Source organism: Primulina eburnea, unplaced genomic scaffold (genome assembly GCF_022965805.1).
Source record: "Primulina eburnea isolate SZY01 unplaced genomic scaffold, ASM2296580v1 ctg1073_ERROPOS4200000+, whole genome shotgun sequence".
Classification (NCBI taxonomy): Eukaryota; Viridiplantae; Streptophyta; class Magnoliopsida; order Lamiales; family Gesneriaceae; genus Primulina; species Primulina eburnea.
Genome location: NW_027330617.1, coordinates 136,069 through 157,043, shown reverse-complemented (window position 1 = coordinate 157,043; position 20,975 = coordinate 136,069). Strand labels below are relative to the sequence as shown.

The following is a 20,975-nucleotide window of genomic DNA, read 5'->3' as shown; positions in this document are numbered from 1 at the left end:
ATCATTTACTTGCGATAATTTAAAAAATATCTATATGACTTGATTGAAGAGTCAAAGGAGATATAAACATGCCTGGGTTTGTTTTGACAGAAAACAAACGAAATACTGACGCGGCGCGGTGGAGACGGAGTGCTCTTCCTTAATTATTTTAAACCAAACATGCATGATAATTATTATAATAGTTTAAAAAAAATCGTAAACGTGATGCATGAACATTTAAAAATATTATGATTCGTACTCAGGGCGCTGCTAGGACTAAAATCTCACTCCGGGTGCAAAATTACCATTTTGCCCTTGGAAACCCGAAAATTACCATTTTACACATGGACCTCTAAAATTGACCCGAAGCTTACCAAATTCCTTAAAATATCCCAAAACATTTTTTTATAAGTACTCCTAGTCGTAAACTCGAGCCCAAAAACCAACTTAGTCTATTTGTTTTAAAACTTGGACCGGGGTCCCGGTTTTAATCCGAATCGAACCGAAACTTAAACAAATTTTCTCCAACTTATACTATACCTTAAAAAAACTTTAATAAATCCTAAAACACTATCATTAGGCCCCTAAACCCACGGCTAAAATTTCCCAAAATGCCAAAACTCTCGGTCCTCTCTTTTCTAGCCACCTCACACACACCTTTCCCTCACAAACTCACACCTCACGCTAATCCTTCGTCCCAGCCATGAACCCACCTACTGTAGGCCTAAACCAGACACCAAGGAACACCCCTGAACCAACATCACCAGCCCCATGCAAACGACTGGCCCCTAAGAACCGAGACCCACCAAAAAGCTCCTACCGAACCAATTCGCTTCTCCTTAATTGGATCGCTTGTTCCCTGCTTTTCATCATGGCTCGAGCCATTCTATACACTGACTCAGATCCAAAAGGATCTGGTCCAGGGCTGGAGAGGGCCCTCGCACGGCTGGTGAGAAAGAAACAAAGGACCGAAACCACTACACTAAAACACCCGATCTGCACACCCCTCTCGATCTCACCCAAACCCGATCACCTCACACTCCAGCACCTAATACAGCAGTCCCCTTGCAACAATATATCAGAAAACGTGAGGGGAAAACAGGTTCTTTGTACAGAAATGTGATAACCCAAGGAAAGAATGGTTTTACATGCATGAACAAGAAACTATCGGCCAAGACAGCACATCAGCGTAAAATATATATATGTACAGCGTGTATGCCGAGCAAGGAAGATACCTAGCGTGCCTTAGATGAATTCCACGCAAGAACGGCGAAGAGATGGGCAACGGGGAAGCACGGGAGAATTTTGTTGCAAGAAAATGCTTAACCGAAGGCTTGCTGCTATGGAGGCTCTGAAACCGAGGGTGAGAGGTTCTGAATGGGGGTGTCGGCTATGTTGGGATTAGGTTTAGGGTTAATGGTGCTTAAGGGCTTAATTATATAGATAACAAAATAGTTTATGGGCCTAAATTGTTTAATTAAAAGATTAAAAGATAATTAATCCCTATAAACTCAAAATTAGGCCCATTAAGCTCAAACCCGCTCCCGAAAAATATTTCGAGTTGGAAAGATTTTGAAAATAATAGCCGAACCATTAAAAAGTCCTCCGATTCAATAAAATTTGCGTACCGATAAAAAATAAAATCTTACGGGTAAAAACACCCAAAAATTACTATTTTTGTAAAATACACTTAAAAATGCTTTAACTTAATTTATAAAAATAAATCATGTAATAAAATAATTTTCTGAAAATTTCCCGGTCTCCGATCCTCGTTCGAACGTGAAATGCAACTTAAAAATCTTAATGCACGAACTTTTAAAATTTCATGAACTAAATTCCATCATGCATGAATTATGCATAAAATACATAAAATAATTAAACATAATTTAATGAAATGAACATGCTAAATTACCACTTCTTAAATGAGTCTTTATTAGCTTATCTCAATACTCCATCTCCAGTCCGGCCTCACTTATTTAATTGAAAATGTAACAATTAAACTACTGCGTAAAATAAATAAATTTAAAGAAAATAATTTAAATACTCATGCAATAAAAATCATTTTAATTTAATTACTAGAAATTATGCATGGCTTATACGTAGTCTAAGTTACGGGTTCTACAATCCTCCCCCCCTTAAAATAAATTTCGTCCTCGAAATTAAAACTCACCGAATAGCTCTGGATAACGACTCCTCATCTCTGGCTCAGACTCCCATGTAGCTTCCTCCTCTGAATGGTTAAGCCATTTGACTTTGACTCGCCGTACCAATTTGTTCCGGAGTTTCTTTTCCTGTCTGTCTAAGATCTGCACTGGTCTCTCCTCATAAGAAAGGTTTGGAGTAAGCTGCAACGGCTCGAAGTTCAAGACATGCGAAGGATTCGCCATGTACTTCCTCAGCATAGAGACGTGAAAGACATTGTGTACTCCGGCCAGATTCGACAGAAGAGCCACACGATAAGCTAGCGTCCCAACTCTGTCAAGGATCTCAAATGGCCCAATAAATCTCGGACTGAGCTTCCCTTCATCCCAAATCGCATGACACCCTTCATAGGTGCCACCTTCACAAAAACATGATCGCCCACTGCAAACTCTAAATCTCTCCTCCGCTGGTCCGCATAACTGTTCTGTCAACTCTGAGCAATCCTCATCCTATCACGGATCTTGACTACTACATCTGCAGCCTGCTGAATAATTTCTGGACCCAATTCTGCTCTCTCTCCTACTTCATCCCAATGAACAGGAGATCTACACTTACGGCCATACAGTGCGTCATACGGAGCCATACCTATAGAGGATTGGAAACTGTTGTTATAGGTGAATTCTACCAACGGCAAATTCGACTCCCAACTATCAGAGAAATCAATAACACAAGCCCGGAGGAGATCCTCTAAAATCTGAATGACTCGCTCTGACTGACCATCTGTCTGTAGGTGGAAAGCTGTGCTAAACAACAACTTCGTACCCATGGTCGAATGTAAGCTCTTCCAGAACGAGGAAGTAAATCTGGGGTCTCTGTCAGACACGATAGAAACTGGAATACAATGAAATCGGATTATCTCCCAGTTATACAACTCCGCATACTGAACCATGGTGAAAGTCGTCTTAATAGGCAAGAAGTGCGCTGATTTGGTAAGACGATCTACAATCACCCATATAGCATTCGATCCCCTGGCTGACTTCGGCAATCCGACCACAAAATCCATAGTAACGTTCTCCAACTTCCACTCGGGAATAGGAAGAGGCTTGAGCAAACCTGCTGGTCTCTGATGCTCCGCCTTCACTAACTGGCAAGTCAGACACTCGGATACAAATCGTCTGATGTCTTTCTTCATACCATGCCACGAATACAACAACTGCAGATCTTTGTACATCTTCGTAATCCCTGGATGTATGGAGTATGGGGACATGTGGGCCTCTGATAGGATATCTGCTCGGATAGAACCACTGCTAGGAACCCACATCCTGTCTCGGTATCTCACAATACCATCGCTGACTGAATACAAGACACTGCCCTTGGCTTCGTCTCTCTTCTTCCACTGTGCCAATTGCTCATCTGCTGACTGCGCACTGCGAATACGGTCAAGAAGAGAGGACTGAATGGTCAAGGTAGATAGACGGGGAACTCTACCCCGAGGATAAGTCTCGAGATCAAACCTCTGCATCTCAGTCTGAAGAGGTCTATGAATCGTCAAGTGAGCCATCACTGCGACTTTTCTACTCAATGCATCTGCAACTACATTAGCTTTACCCGGGTGGTAGCTAATGTCGCAATCATAGTCCTTCACAAGCTCCAACCAACGCCTCTGACGCATATTCAGCTCCTTCTGCGTAAAGAAATACTTGAGGCTCTTGTGGTCGGTAAAGATCTGACACTTCTCCCCATACAAATAGTGCCTCCAAATCTTTAGTGCAAAAACTACGTCAGCTAACTCTAGATCATGGGTATGGTAGTTCTTCTCATGGATTTTCAGCTGTCGAGAAGCATAAGCTATCACCTTCCCATGCTGCATCAATACTGCGCCCAAACCGAGCTTCGAAGCATCGGTATAAAGGACAAACTCACCGGGCCCTGATGGCACGGCCAAAACTGGTGCTGAGGTAAGAGCTTGCTTCAAAGTATCGAAGCTCTTCTGACACTCCTCGCTCCACACAAATTTAGTATTCTTCTTGGTCAATGATGTGAGTGGAACGACAATAGATGAGAATCCCTTAATGAACTTCCGATAATATCCTGCTAGCCCAAGAAAACTGCGGATTTCTGATGCATTCTGCGGCACAACCCAATCTCTGACTGCGGCAACTTTCGCTGGGTCTACCTCAATGCCACTGCTGGAGACAATGTGGCCTAAGAACGCCACCTTCTCTAACCAAAATTCGCACTTACTGAACTTTGCGAATAGCTTGTGCTTCTGCAAGGTTTGCAACACTGTGGTCAGATGTCGGTTGTGATCCTCCTGATTCTTCGAGTAGACGAGAATGTCGTCTATGAATACTATCACAAATTGGTCAAGATACGGCTGAAATACGCGATTCATGAGATCCATGAAGATCGCTGGCGCATTCGTCAGACCGAACGGCATCACAAGGAACTCATAGTGGCCATAACGAGTTCTGAAAGCAGTCTTGGAAACATCAGCATCTCTGACCCTCAACTGGTGATAACCGGAACGCAGATCTATCTTGGAGAACACCGAAGCTCCCTGCAACTGATCAAATAGATCCTCAATCCGCGGAAGTGGGTACTTGTTCTTCACTGTAACCCTGTTCAACTCCCGGTAATCAATACAAAGCCTCATAGAACCATCCTTCTTCTTCACAAATAAGACTGGCCCGCCCCATGGTGAAAAACTCGGGCGAATGAACTCCTTGTCAAGAAGTTCCTGAATCTGCTTCTTAAGCTCTGCCATCTCTGTCGGTGCCAGTCGGTACGGTGCTTTGGAGATCGGAGCCGTACCTGGCATAAGCTCAATAGAAAACTTCACCCCTCTCTCAGGTGGCATACCCGAGACGTCTTCCAGAAAAACGTCTAGAAAATCTCTGACAACTGGGACATCTGAAGCTGACTGACTGGGTGCCTCAGGGACAGATATAAAAGTCGCTAAAAATGCCCGACACCCTCTATGCATGAGTTTCCTAGCCTGGACATAAGGAATGATGCGTGGTAAGGGAAAGTACCTGTCTGGCTCAAATAAGAACTGCGTCATTCCCGGCGGTCGGACTAGAACAGATCTCCTCTGGAAGTCGATCAAAACTCTGTTCCTCAATAGCCAGTCCATCCCTAGAATAATATCAAACTCTGGAATCGGCAATACAATCAGATCCGCATAAACAAGGTTGCCATGAAGCTCCAGATCTATGTCTCGGATCACATTGGTGGCTGCCATCTCCTCACCGGAAGGTAATACTACTGAATAGCCTACATCTAGCCCAACGGTCTTGACCTTGAGAAAATTAGCGAAGGTCTCCGAAATGAAGGAATGAGTAGCCCCTGAATCTATCAGGGCTTTCGTAGCTGACCCCGCTATAAAAATTCTCCCTGAAAGTTTGGAACATCAAGCTGAAACCAAAAATCTCAAGAACTATTCTACGGACATGCATAGGCCAAATTTCTTCTAACTAAGATTCCCAAAGTAATACTGAGTAGAGCATGCAATCCTATAACAGTTTCTAAGTTCAAAATATAAATTCCGGTTCCCAAAACGGTGAAATTCAAATAATAACTTAAAGCTTAAAGGTACCTGTCATAAGCATCGTATCTGGGTTCGTCTCCGTAGCATGGAGAGCAAACACTCTGCCTTGGGTAGGTTGCTTCCTCCGAGGGCACTGCAAAAATAAGTGGTCTGGACTACCACACGTATAGCACTTCCCTGAACCAAACATGCATGCTCCAGGATGACGGCGTGAGCATTTAGGGCGAACTGGGTGCTCCATGGCCCTCGGGGCTGGGCGTCCCTGCTGCTGTTGTTGCTGACCTCTGTTCATGGGCGGCCCGTGAAAAGGCCTCTTGATCTGCTGCTGATGCTGCTGAGGAGGAGGGCGGTGTGGTACCTGAACTGGTCGATTCCCCAAGCGATCCCTCTCAATGTCGATCAGATCCTGCTCTGCAGCCAGAGCTCTAGAAATAGCAACTTCATAGGTAGTAGGGCCAGCCACCCTAACATCACGGCGCAAGATCGGCCGTAGTCCATCAAGAAAGTGCCTCAGCTTGGCACCCGCATCATTCGCAATCAGGGGCACGAAATGGCAGCCCCTCTCAAACTTACGGACAAACTCCGTAACAGTCAGCTCTCCCTGTCTCAGGGTCATGAACTCCCTGGTCAAACGTGAACGCACCTCATCAGTAAAATATTTGGAGTAAAATACCTCCGTGAAGCGTGTCCAAGTCAGTGTAGCCAAGTTCAGGGCTACTGACGCTCCTTCCCACCATAAGCGGGCATCTCCACTGAACAGATAGGTGGCACAGCGTACTCTGTCTGTATCTCCAATCTCCATAAACTCAAAGATAACCTCGAGGGACTTGATCCAGCCCTCGGCAATCATGGGGTCCGTCGTCCCTGAAAACTCCTTAGGACGCATCTTCATGAATCTCTCATAAGTCGCCTCAGGCCCGGTCGGCCTAGCTGCCACAGCGGCATTGTTCCCCGCAAACTGTGCGAAAAACTGGTTCATCCCAGCTAACATCTGGGCATTCATATCAGGAGGAGGGGGTGGAGGTGCCTTTCCCTCCTGCCTCTGATGCTCATCGTCCTCATGACTGCGCTCATCATCTCTCGTGCACTCAAGGATGCGTCTAGGAGACATATTGTTCCATACATAACCCAAACGTAACCAACATGCATAATTTCATAATTTACTTTAAATAAACACTGAAATAATTAAAGAATCTGAATGTAAAACATTTCATGGAAGCATGCTGTCAAAATAATTCATGCTTTAAATAAAATGCTGAAATGTAAAACTTACAGACCGAAGACGTGGCTTCATGAGCTTCTCGTGGTCAGTAGTAGTGTAACCCTTTACAAGAACATAGGCTCTGATACCAACTGTAAAAGCCCGAAAATTCGTGCTTGAAAATTTGCGGAAAAATTAAAAATTTTCTTTTAAACTAAATGAAGTATCAAATTCATAAAATAAACCGTTAAATAATGTTTAATGTTTAAAAATAGCAGCGGAAGAATTTAATGTTTGGAAAGTAACAATTTAAAATAATTCAACAAGAGATAAAATGTTTGAGCATAAGAATCGTAAGTGCTGAAAATGAGGTCCTCGGGTCCCACTACTGCCGACCAAGCTAGCTCACTGGTCCCCGCCCTCAGCCCCGACATTAGCAGTACCTGCAACAATCAAGTCTAGTGAGCCTAAAGACTCAGCATGCATAAATCGTATATAGCGAGTACATAAATAAATAGTAAAATTTTGCATGGGGTAAGATGTCGTATCAGGAGTCATAAAGTGAAAATACTTCGCCATAAACAATTATAATACGTGCATAACTAAACTAAACATCGTAGTAAAAATGGTTGCTCCATCGAGCCCTGTCATAAATATATAGTAATAATTTTCTGGTGAGATTATGGTATCCGCAAGTGGCCACTGCACTAATATAAACTGCAAAATGACCGGTGACTGGCGACCGGACCGGTAACTGGCGATCGGATTTAAATATGCTCGTCTGATCAGACAAAATGCCACAGTATACTGGGTGGTACAAACTGAAACTGACCGGTAACTGGCGACCGGATTTACAAAGTCTCCCATGATAGTGCTACGGCCACAAGCAATACCGCATAAATCTCAAAAATGAACACTTTATATTTCTATGCACGTAATATAATTAAATGGCATCATCAAATCTGAAAAATTTCAATCTCCTGTATTAAAATCATTTACTTGCGATAATTTAAAAAATATCTATATGACTTGATTGAAGAGTCAAAGGAGATATAAACATGCATGGGTTTGTTTTGACAGAAAACAAACGAAATACTGACGCGGCGCGGTGGAGACGGAGTGCTCTTCCTTAATTATTTTAAACCAAACATGCATGATAATTATTATAATAGTTTAAAAAAAATCGTAAACGTGATGCATGAACATTTAAAAATATTATGATTCGTACTCAGGGCGCTGCTAGGACTAAAATCACACTCCGGGTGCAAAATTACCATTTTGCCCCTGAAAACCCGAAAATTACCATTTTACACCTGGACCTCTAAAATTGACCCGAAGCTTACCAAATTCCTTAAAATATCCCAAAACATTTTTTTATAAGTACTCCTAGTCGTAAACTCGAGCCCAAAAACCAACTTAGTCTATTTGTTTTAAAACTTGGACCGGGGTCCCGGTTTTAATCCGAATCGAACCGAAACTTAACCAAATTTTCTCCAACTTATACTATACCTTAAAAAAACTTTAATAAATCCTAAAACACTATCATTAGGCCCCTAAACCCACGGCTAAAATTTCCCAAAATGCCAAAACTCTCGGTCCTCTCTTTTCTAGCCACCTCACACACACCTTTCCCTCACAAACTCACACCTCACGCTAATCCTTCGTCCCAGCCATGAACCCACCTACTGTAGGCCTAAACCAGACACCAAGGAACACCCCTGAACCAACATCACCAGCCCCATGCACACGACTGGCCCCTAAGAACCGAGACCCACCAAAAAGCTCCTACCGAACCAATTCGCTTCTCCTTAATTGGATCGCTTGTTCCCTGCTTTTCATCATGGCTCGAGCCATTCTATACACTGACTCAGATCCAAAAGGGTCTGGTCCAGGGCCGGAGAGGTCCCTCGCACGGCTGGTGAGAAAGAAACAAAGGACCGAAACCACTACACTAAAACACCCGATCTGCACACCCCTCTCGATCTCACCCAAACCCGATCACCTCACACTCCAGCACCTAATACAGTAGTCCCCTTGCAACAATATATCAGAAAACGTGAGGGGGAAAACAGGTTCTTTGTACAGAAACGTGATAACCCAAGGAAAGAATGGTTTTACATGCATGAACAAGAAACTATCGGCCAAGACAGCACATCAGCGTAAAATATATATATGTACAGCGTGTATGCCGAGCAAGGAAGATACCTAGCGTGCCTTAGATGAATTCCACGCAAGAACGGCGAAGAGATGGGCAACGGGGAAGCACGGGAGAATTTTGTTGCAAGAAAATGCTTAACCGAAGGCTTGCTGCTATGGAGGCTCTGAAACCGAGGGTGAGAGGTTCTGAATGGGGGTGTCGGCTATGTTGGGATTAGGTTTAGGGTTAATGGTGCTTAAGGGCTTAATTATATAGATAACAAAATAGTTTATGGGCCTAAATTGTTTAATTGAAAGATTAAAAGATAATTAAATCCTATAAACTCAAAATTAGGCCCATTAAGCTCAAACCCGCTACCGAAAAATATTTCGAGTTGGAAAGATTTTGAAAATAATAGCCGAACCATTAAAAAGTCCTCCGATTCGATAAAATTTGCGTACCGATAAAAAAATAAAATCTTACGGGTAAAAACACCCAAAAATTCCTATTTTTGTAAAATACACTTAAAAATGCTTTAACTTAATTTATAAAAATAAATCATGTAATAAAATAATTTTCTGAAAATTTCCCGGTCTCCGATCCTCGTTCGAACGTGAAATGCAACTTAAAAATCTTAATCCACGAACTTTTAAAATTTCATGAACTAAATTCCATCATGCATGAATTATGCATAAAATACATAAAATAATTAAACATAATTTAATGAAATGAACATGCTAAATTACCACTTCTTAAATGAGTCTTTATTAACTTATCTCAATACTCCATCTCCAGTTCGGCCTCACTTATTTAATTGAAAAGGTAACAATTAAACTACTGCGTAAAATAAATAAATTTAAAGAAAATAATTTAAATACTCATGCAATAAAAATCATTTTAATTTAATTACTAGAAATTATGCATGGTTTATACGTAGTCTAAGTTACGGGTTCTACACCAGCCCTAGGCTACGACCCTTAGGACCCAACCCCCAGACCTGGTCGAGCCCTATGACCCCATGCATAGTGATCGAACCCTTGAACCTCACCAAGCACACAAACCTCAAAGAAAACTTACGGTTCTTACTTTCTGTTTTGTCTCAATTAATTATCATGTTTTGTCTATAAATCATTCCTATTTTATCATGTATTGGCAGCGTATCCGTCAGAATAAAAAACGTTTTTCAAATAAACGTAAAATCGTTAAAATTTTGAAAAATACGCATCCCGCCGTAAAATAATTGAACACCAATATTTTTTTAATACATAAACAATTAAATCAAGCATATTATGATTTGTATGATGTTAAAAGAGTTTATAAAACGTGCCTTTGCATTTATAACGCTCGATTTTTCGATCTTCGACAAGGGTGCGACGTAGGACGACCGGACGACGAAGAACACAAGCTTTTATTTCTTCCTAAATTTTGAAAATCTGAATTGTGTGTGCAAGGTGATCCACAGCTGATGGGGGCTGAATTCTTAGGTTTAGAAGACCTAAAACACTGATTTATAATTAAATTAACATGTTAAATGGGCTTTGGTTTGGGCTTACAACTTAAGAGTAATTGGACCTACTTAAATTAATTAAATTGAGCCCAATAACACTTAATTAATTAAATAATAATAGTTTATAAAATAAGTTTCCATAAAATAATATTTTTGATATTTTAAAACTCCTTGTTTGCCCAAAATCGGCTTCCCGGGAAAAATCGAGCTCGATTCGTAAAATAATTCGAACTCCAACATTTTTATAAAAATTAAATCATTTTTAATCATATTAGGAAGCCTTGCCACTATTTAAATAAAAATACATATTCTTGTCTTGGTCGTTCCCGGTCTCCTTTTCCATGCCTATTATCGAACCTTAATTTCATGAAAACATGTCACATAAGCATTTAAACATGCAATTCTATATTTAATCATAGAATAAACATTATGCTAGCATTTAAAAGCAATTAAATAAAAAAATTAAGCAATTAAAATATTTTTGCATGCATGTGGTTTACGTGGACTGATTTTTCGGACGTTACATTGCATGCCGCAAATAATTGTATTAACACCGTGCATATGCACGCCGCGGAGAGTAATATTAACAGCGTGTACATGTACGCCGCGGATAATATTGAACTTTTACAAATTGCAGTTGTGCAGCGTGCAATGTGCGCCATAGAAAGAGAATTTGCGCGCTGCGAAAAATCATTTTTGTTGTAGTGATTACAAGTTTCTAACAATTAGGAGATATTTATTCATCTTTGGATGAACTGTGGTATATATATGTTCATTAATGGGTTTATATGAAGTGATGTGAGTAAAAAGACCAAAAATTTATATTTGAAGATGATTTTGTTATATAAAAAACAATGTGTAACCATGTGTAATTATAGACTTATATATATAGCATAACTCTTTCTCATCTCATAAATCAAATCCATATGATATCATTAATGAAATGCCAAAAAAAAAAAAATTTCCATTTCTTGAGCCAAAATAAATTGACACATTAATTCGTCTTTTCTTCCAAGAATCGATATGCAATACACACACACTCCTTCTAGAGATAGCGAGCTCTTCAATTTTCCAAAAAAAATCATTGAATTAAACACATATATTTGTAGAAGTATATATGTTTGTCGTACCAAATATTTTTTCCTGCTTTGATTTTGGTACTCCACATGAATTTTCTAGCCGTCCACAGCTTACCGTGACCCGAATCATCAGACTTGTTGATTGTATCAAGGATAAAAAAGCTTAGAATACAAGAGCTCATTCCAGGTATCTTGAATCCCAGGCAGACACCAATGCACACAATCGGCATAACTCACCGGATTCGCTATCTGTTCGGGAGTTAAAGGGCTCCACTGTTTCTTGTATATGGACGTATGTGCGTCTTTTCGGTAACTCGAAAGCTGCGTGATATTGAGAAATGTGATGGGAACCTTTGATCCACTGAAAACTTCAGAAATGACATTCATTATGGACTTTCTACAGTCTGATCCCCAGTATGTTGGATCTTCTATCACGCTTGTTTCATTGTAGCAGCTCCCATTTGGAAGCCCTCCCCAGTCAATACTCCTGCATTTTTCAGAATTGTAATAACAATTAAGGTTAGTTGTGAGTTTTGGTAAACTAATTAATTTTAAAAAAAATTTGTCAAAAACCCAATATTAAAAATTACATAAAAAACATATATAAAAACTATTTTTTAGGTTAGTAATGCAATTCTACTATCAGCTGATAGCAATATCAAGAATTAATATATGTCTTTTAAATTATACAATAATTCAAACGTCATGTTTCAAACAGTCTCGTAATGAAAATATTTATTGCTTCTTGACCATCTAGTTCTCATAGTTGCACCATCTTGCCATCGATGGAAATTAAAGATGCCATGTGTATTGCAATTATAGGATAGAAAGTTTATCACATGATCAAAAACTATAATTTTTGATAATACTAATGCTACTCAAATCCTTTTGATCTTGCAACCAGCAAAAATTGTAAAGTCCATGTTGAAAGTTGGCAAAATTTTTATTTTGGTTCTCTGTGAAATCAAAAGTGTAAAAAGTGTAAGACGTGTGCATGGTTTCAGATAGTGCTAATATGTCCAACGTCATGTCAACGCTCTTGCGAAAAGGTGACTATAAAATTATAGATAAGCATGGAAGTTTTTTATTTTCAAAAAAGGTACTTGGTTAAGACTATATAAAATAAATATAAATTTGTAATTAAATAATAGTTTACCATTGTATGTAATCTACTAGCTAGCTTACTTTTGATGAGAAGGTGACATGCTAGTGAAAAAGACTCTTGTTTTCTTGGGATCCATATTTTTCTTCACCCATCTCAACATGCTCTTCATTGCCATGCCATACGCTTCCTCTGTTGGCAGCTCCACAATATCTTTTTCTTCATCTTCGAAAGAACCTTGCCTATGTTTTTTAATTTATAAAAATAAATACACACACACACACACACACACTTGTGTATATATGTATAGTATAAACAGAGAAATTACAAGAGCTTACAAAATCTTGAAATCGAGGCCTGTCATCCACCACAGATAAGTATTGAACACAACAATATCGGCTCCTTTCCAGTGTTTTCCATGCTTGTTTATGGATCCTTTTCGAACTATTCTATCGCTAATTCTATGTATCACTGCATCATCTGAGTTTGATTCTAATAAAAAGGGAGCCCAGTAGAACTCGATCGTTGCGTTATAATCCTGCATACTCAATCGAAAGCAAAGTTCTAATGTTATATTTATTTAGAATTATCCACTAGTTTAACGTTTATAGAAAAACAAATTAAATAAACAAGGCCATGCATGCATACCTTGGCAGTGAAAACCGTTAGCGAACCCAATGTTTTCATGGATTTAGCATTTTCAGGTATGATTCTGTGAAGCAAACAAACCATGGAAACATACTGTCCTCGATTCAAAGAATCTCCGACGAATATCATTCGTTTTCCTCGAAGGGATTCCAACATTAACGTCGCATTGAACCTGCATATATATATATATACATATATATATATATACATATATATATATATATATTTATATATATATATATATGTCACAGTTAATACGTCCATTAGAAATTCAAAAATTCTTTACACAAACCAAGGGAGCTTGGTAGTAATTTCAATAAGTAATATAAAAATTTCACAATTAATATAATCTCCATAAGAATTTCAAGAATTTTTTTTGTTCTTCAAGATTTTAAATATTATTTTCAAGATTTATTATTCAAATTAGAAAGGGAAACAATTCCTAAAAAAACTTAGAAATTCAAGTTATTTAATTTAATTATTAAATCGTCACTCATATCCGACTTTGTAAATTGTTTGTTGAGTGAGTAGTTAGAGCTGGTCAACAACTAGTTGGTATGACGGTAGGTCAAGACATGGACTTTCGGTGCTAAAAATTAAACATAATATTCTCTAAAAAGATTGTATTATAAATATAAGAATTCATTAATTTGTACAACCAAAACATTAATTTAAAAATTCTAGATGCTGATATTATTCATTTTTATGCTTTTACTTTTAAAGTTGAGATTATTTTTCAATTAAGGTAATCATTGATTTAAATTTATTTATTTTTTTCAAGAAAGAAAAGTCACTCACGTTATCGACCATCTTACTTGGAAGGTGATGCCAATAAATTAGCTAGCATGATAAGATTCTAGCATCGTAAATATGCTCGAATAATATTAAAAATCAAACAGGTAAGTCTTAGCTAGCTAGAGTGGTGCAAAATATTTAATAATATTAATTAAAATTTATATAATACCACCTAATTATCATGTCATTATTTAAAAATAAATGAATATGTAATTAACAAAACCTTTGAAGAGAACATCCATAAGGTTGCCATCTCCAATGTTGATAGCTCATGTCCGGCCGGCCGTGTTCTTGGCATGTCAACTGTGGTTGTATGTAAGGGCACTCCGACTCCTCGTAAAGCGGCCTCGACTCGTCTCGCACCCATCTTCCTTGGAATATATCGCAATCTTTTTCACTCTCTCCGATCGAAAAAGCTAATTTTTCTCCGAATTTCTTCTCTACCACCAAGAAAGTAATCACAATTATATAAATAACTGCACAAAAAATGTTACTAGCTCGTCGGATCTGTCTTCGAGCTAGCAATAGGTGAAATAAATTTTTTTTTTTTGATAGAGAAAATCTATTTATATATGAAAAAGAAATAGAATGGAAGACTAGCAATGGCATGTTACATTATTATACTAACATACTTGTGGACGACGATATGTTTTGGGGGAGATGCAAGGGTTGATCAAAATCGAATTGGGAGCTCAATATACACCCGAAATCTTCTCCGTAGAGGATGGTAATGAAGAAGATGAAGGCCAACAGAGCAATGAGATGGGGCGAGAGGCGCCCTTTCCGGAGGAGGGTGGCCGAGGAAGAAGAAGTGGACGACGATGGCGGCGGCGGCGGCTTCATTTATTTGAAGATGTTCTAATGTTGATTTGTTGTTGAAGGTGTGGAGATGTGTTTACTATGGCTGAATGAATACATGTAATCCAAAAGTAAGAAGAAGTTTATTCTTCTCCTGATGAATGTTAGTCTATCATGTTCTTTAATTGGTGGATTTGAAGTGAAACCTAAGAAATAGTAACATATATTTAAAGTGTGTTAGAACACTCTAATTAGTGTATATTTAGGGGAGAGTGGTTAGATGGTTTGTATAATTTTAGGACAAATGACCTGGCAAATCATGACCTTTGATTTGTTATGAAATGTTATTTTGTTAAAAGTATAATTTCTAATTTATAAATTATCGAAATAATTATATAATATATAATATTATAGTATAGAAAGCATAGGGGGCTATAATTTAATGAAGTATTGTCCACGTGACATGGTAAAAGGTCCATTTTGCTTGACTTCTAAGTTAAGGGTATTCAAGAAAGATGGTGAATCATTTTTTGCACTTTGATTTTTTTGGAAAAATTTCAATAATTAAGTGGCTTTTTATAAAGTGGAGGATGAATGAGTGATTTGGTGTGGAAATATATTAGAGGTTTTGGTGACATTTCAATTTCCTTGTTTGGTAGTTAATGAATAAAAGTAAGTTTTAATATAATTATATCAAATTAATATTTAATTAGATATATCAAAATAGACTAACTTGTCGGGTCACTCCGACCCGCCTTAAAAAAAAGTGGGTTATGTGGACAACTCCGCCAAAATGGCGAATCGGCCCGCCTCCTTTTGTTTCAACTTCCTGTCTTTATTTTCTTCTTAATTAATGACGTCAATATTAAATTTCTTTTCGTTTATGAAATTTCTTTCATGTTAGGTTCATCTTCTTAAATTAGGTTTAGTTCTTGTCGTTTACCGGGGAAATTGGAAGGGGCAGACCGCCACTTCCCTTAATGATCAACCCAATAAGCTTAATATTCATTTCATAATTTTTTAATAGAAGATTTTATTCGACATTCATTATTATTTTTATTATTTTATTAACTAGACATTCATCATATTTTTTTGTAAGGCCCGAGATAATAAAGATGATATTATTTTAATCCGAGAGTATGTAATTGGAAACTTTTGGAATGTTGAATTATATTCCAATATGTTTGCAATTATTTAGGATTGAAATGGAATTATTTAGGATTGAATTGAATTAAAAAGATTGAGCGGGGGCCAATATGCAATTAGTGAAAAGTTGAGGGACTAAAGTGCAAATATGAAAATTTAAGTGGGACACTTGTCTTGGTCACCTCTTGAACGCGGCATTCCCTTCCAATTTTCATTTTTTTCATGGATGCCTAGCTTGGAAGGGTGAAAACGTGAGTTTCCATGGGTTCCTTCAAGGATTTTGATCTCCAAAAATTCATATCTCAACATCCAACCATCAACTTACTAATCCAAGTATAGATTCTTGATCCTTACCTTAAGAGCTTCAAGGGGAGGTAATTTTCATCCATTTCCAGCATGTTTCAAAATTTAGATGTTGGAGGATTTGTGATTTAATTGCTGATATGTGTTCTTGAGTATATAGAGATTATAGAACCGTAATCGGATCGAAGAACGGACATCATATGAATTGGTTTGAAAAATTCAGCATGTTGTTCGAACCTAGTAGGTGCAGATTTTATTATGTTGTGGTTGATATTGTGAGGTTTTTAGTCGTTGGTATCAGATTAATGATGTTTGAGTTGCCGGGTATATCGAATTTGCGCCGTTATGCCGCCGGAATTGATATAGATTGAGTTTTGAGCAAACCAAGTCTTACTTTGAATTATTTGATTTATATGGTATTGATTATGAATTCTGATATGATATTTGTAATGTTGCGATTGACGGGGTTATCGAGACTATATTGTTGTACCGTCGAAACATCGGTTGATTTAGATTGATCAGATTCAGTAATGATTTAGATTTCATCGTGATATCGTTGATATGAATCAGATTGTATTTTGTTCAGATATTGATCAGATTATGTACTGAGTTGAGTATTGATCAGAACAGATTGTGAATTGAGTTATTCATTGATACTATGTATTCGATATTGTCTTTTCAGATTGGATATGGACATATTTGAATACAGGTCATCGTCTTCGTTAGACAGGGACGACAAAGGTATAATTCATGTGATATCTGGGAAGATACAACTCAAATCAGATTCCATTTGAGTTTCCCAATAAAATCATATACTTGATTATTGTTTATCTTCTGATATGATTATGATTTGTTTATAGACTTTATATTCAAATCTTTTGGAAATGAGCATGCTTTGTTTACAGATTGTTATACATTGCATTTGAGATAGGAAATTTTGACAGATAGTCAGACTTCTAGACGTTCGGTGTATCGTTACGTAGAAGCAGACACCCTCCTATTGTAGATTACTCGATACAGCTCAGACCAAAGTCTAGGAATAAGACGTACGGTCACCCCGATTGGGAGGGTAGGTGACAGCCATTGACGTATTATTCACACCGGGATCCCTAGAGTTATAGTTGAGTCGCGTCTAGACATGATTTGACTAGAACTGCATGTGTTTATGAATGTGATTTCATAGAGTATGAAACCCATTTTTATATTGCTTTCAGTCATGATAGCATGTTTTTATGATTTGTTTTGAACAGCATGTCTATCTGATTTGAGTTGCATGCTTATTTTGAGTTGATTTCACATATTATAAAATCTATTGGTTTTAAGTTTATTTATGATAGAATATTTCATGATTTACGTCATGTATATGCATGTTTACCATGTTTTATACTGGGATTTATTCTCACCGGAGTTATCCGGCTGTTGTCTTGTTTTGTATGTGTGCATGACAACAGGTGGGACAAGATCGGGTTCAGAAGATGATGAGAGAAGATGAATTTAGCGTGGTGATTCCGGACTTGGATATAGAGATATGTTTTATTACTAGAACTTTAGTAGTTGAATCTTAGATTAATTAAAAGACTGTGGTACAATATTGTACTTTTATACTGAAATGTAGTTTTTATACAGAGATGTATATTATTTAGATTCCATTACCTTCCACATTTACATTTTAAAAAGAAAAATTTTTAGACCCTGATCATCAGAACTGATAATTAAATCCCAACGATGATTAAGAAGATGATTAGCATCCGGGTCCCCACATTTTTGTTGTGATTACACACCAGATTTCTCGAGTACCACCCACCATCAATAGTGTGTTCGACGTTAAGTGGATTAAAATATCGATTTTGTAGGATATTACAACGAATTAAAGTATTGATTTGCCTTTTATTTTTTATAATTTTCTGACTATGGATTTTTGTTGCCTTTTTTTTATTTGTTGTTTTGTTTGAGTGATCTTGGTTTAAATATATCATTTTTTCACTTTTATCTTTTTTTTAAAATTCTAAGAAATGATATTCGATAATTGATTATTGCTATTGAGAGTATGATTGTTATTATTATCGAAATCATATTGTTTTTCATTGTGCTATAGTCAGGATCGAGAGATTGGTTTGGAGGGATGGATAAATAATCTCAACAATTTTGTAAATTAACTCGATTTGGTTAGAAACACGAAGTTGTGATTCTCTTCGATTGGGTAACAATAAACCAGTTTTTAGGTACTGCGTGAGAAAATTTTTTACTCAAATGGTTTCAACACAGTAGATAGATAACATAAGAAACAATTGGGCTAACAAACTTATATAGCAGGAAGTAGAATGTGCGTCGTTGTTTTTAAATGTTAAAAAATTTGAATAACTTCAATGTCACTCATTCTCCTCAGAAAGGATTTCACTAGAAGACTTTGGTGATTACAAAAACTTTTAATAATTCATGCGTATCTTTGGCCTACTGAAACTCTTAGATTTCTCACAGATTAAGAAAAATGACCTGTAAGATTGTTACTGTCAATTACAAGTATTTCTCAAAAGAATATACTAACATGAATTGATAATCAAAAATCAGATAGAAACTTTTAAGTATCTATTGAAAGAATACTTGATCAATTATACTTGATCAAGTGCATGATACTCAGAATCATGCAAGTTAATCAGAAATTGTGAGAGCCTTAAAGTTTGTCCAACTAATCTATTTATAGACTTCGATTCCAATGGTCAAATTTTTCAATCTGATAGACGTTTCCAAATAGAGAGATCGTTGTACCATGTCATAATCCTTTCTGAAAGATAGTACACTTTAGATAGTGTGCATGGACACTGACATTCCATGTAAAATAATTGTTGATAAGGAAACTTTATTTGATACGTCAGTTGGGCTATGATCACTAACAAGAAATGATATGGTAGTTCTAAGAGAATGTCCTCTAAAAAGCTTGATTGATTCAGTTAGGTATGGTCATCAGTGATCATTGAATCAATGTCATTTGATAAATATCTCCTCTTTCCATACTCAGTCATGCTCGTTGATCGGTTACTCATAATATTCATTTCCCTTTAAAGATTTTAGTTTTGCAAGGCTATTTTAATTTTTCTTTAATTTAGTAGCCTTTTTAATTCACTGAAACTTAATTGATCCAAATATTTTCATTTTTGTTATTTACAAAATATGCACATATAAGAAAGACTGAATTCATATAACAACTAGATAGATGCTATTTATGTTAAAAAATAATCCTCAAAAGCTGTCCAACGGATAAAGAAATTGAAACTAATCAAATAACTACTTCCTGTGATGTTCTTTGTAACTGCCCGAGTGCTTTTTAGAATCAATCGGCCTAGATGGTTCTCAAGAGTGATTGGATTCAGTCTTCTACTAACTTGTAACGTACCGTACTTTTCATACTCAAAATTTGCGGAAAAATTTAAAATTTTCTTAAACATAAAATAACCTTCAAAGTTTGCCATGAAATATCTCAACCAAGTCCCCCATAATAAATGGTTGTTCAAAATAACCACAATAAAATTTGCTCACAAAAGGTTTGCTCAAAGTATTTCCACCAAAATATGAAATCAGAGTAAATTAACATTTGCGTAAAAACATAAACTTTGCGGTCCTCGGGTTAGCCTCCCGCTCAGTCCAAGCCTGCCCCTTGGTCGCCACCTCCTGTCTCCTCATCAACATACTCACCTGCATTGATCAAGTCTAGTGAGTCTAAAGACTCAACATGTATAAACTGGAATAACGAGTACTACGTAATAAAATCGCATGCACTTTAAAATAGAACATACATACTTGAAACTTGAACTTGAAAAATGAACTTGAACATACGTACGTACATAACTAGACGTGCCATCAACATAAACTTTCATAAACATATTGCATACTTGAACATACGTAACTTCATCATTTTGCGTAGAGGATGTTTCAAAGCAAGTGACCCATAACATAATAAACGCCTGATCAGACAAACCACAGTACTGGGCTGACAGGGACGTATCCACTGCCACATACATGAGATCCCCGTTCATAATTTAACGGGCTGGTTGGTCCCCGTTCAAAATTTATCGCTTTCCAACCACGATCTAACCCGTTCATAATTTAACAGGGTGGAGAGGTCCTCGGCCACGTTCACCGACTTCCAAACTCATTCATAATTTGGTCACGAGACAATTAGCATACCTCAAAAACTTAAAATATTTTCTTTTGCACGTCAACATACTTACTTGGCGTTGATGGATTCGTTGGACTTCGACTGGGGCCGTTGCTGCGACATACTGACATGAAATTTCATACTTAACTTGCATAACTTAGACGTAGGAATCATACCTACTCTCAAGCTCAATCATTCCTTAGGACATTCTACAATTTCCCATGACTCGACCTTGTGAACCATTGTACTAAACCACGACATCAAACCTCAAAGCGTACTATAAAATTTTCCCAAAACATGAAGTACACGGACCCCGGGTCCAGGTCCGTGTATGGGTCCGTGTGTGTGCGCAAAGAATGTACTAACAAAAGGAAAGTACACGGACCCCGTGCCCTGGTCCGGCTCCGGGTCCGTGTAGACTCGGTAAAAATAAAC

The 20,975-nt window shown here is 37.6% G+C and overlaps 1 protein-coding gene and 1 long non-coding RNA gene across 2 annotated transcripts; one reads left to right on the top strand and one right to left on the bottom strand.

The window, feature by feature from the left end:
* Positions 1-11,502: 11,502 nt before the first annotated feature.
* On the bottom strand, positions 11,503-15,143 carry LOC140820492 (protein trichome birefringence-like 33). Its single transcript, XM_073180784.1, has 6 exons — positions 14,773-15,143; positions 14,364-14,580; positions 13,346-13,517; positions 13,036-13,235; positions 12,781-12,939; positions 11,503-12,082 (listed from the first exon to the last, which is right to left on the bottom strand). Exons 1-6 carry the CDS (start codon positions 14,981-14,983, stop codon positions 11,743-11,745), a joined length of 1,299 nt encoding a protein of 432 aa, XP_073036885.1. The 5' UTR covers positions 14,984-15,143; the 3' UTR covers positions 11,503-11,742.
* A 1,178-nt stretch (positions 15,144-16,321) lies between these two features.
* On the top strand, positions 16,322-17,970 carry LOC140820494 (uncharacterized). The gene is made up of 3 exons (XR_012115498.1): positions 16,322-16,458; positions 17,070-17,128; positions 17,839-17,970. It is a non-coding gene; the product is annotated as an uncharacterized lncRNA (long non-coding RNA).
* Positions 17,971-20,975: the final 3,005 nt, after the last annotated feature.

Bases quoted from the DNA above. Each gene is read 5' to 3' on its own strand.
- LOC140820492 (XM_073180784.1), bottom strand. From the start codon at position 14,983: ATGAAGCCGCCGCCGCCGCCATCGTCGTCCACTTCTTCTTCCTCGGCC. The intron at 13,518-14,363 runs GTTTTGTTAATT...ATATATATGCAG, and splicing joins TATGGATGTTCTCTTCAAAG to GTTCAATGCGACGTTAATGT. The intron at 12,083-12,780 runs GTAAGCTAGCTA...TGAAAAATGCAG, and splicing joins ATGTCACCTTCTCATCAAAA to GAGTATTGACTGGGGAGGGC.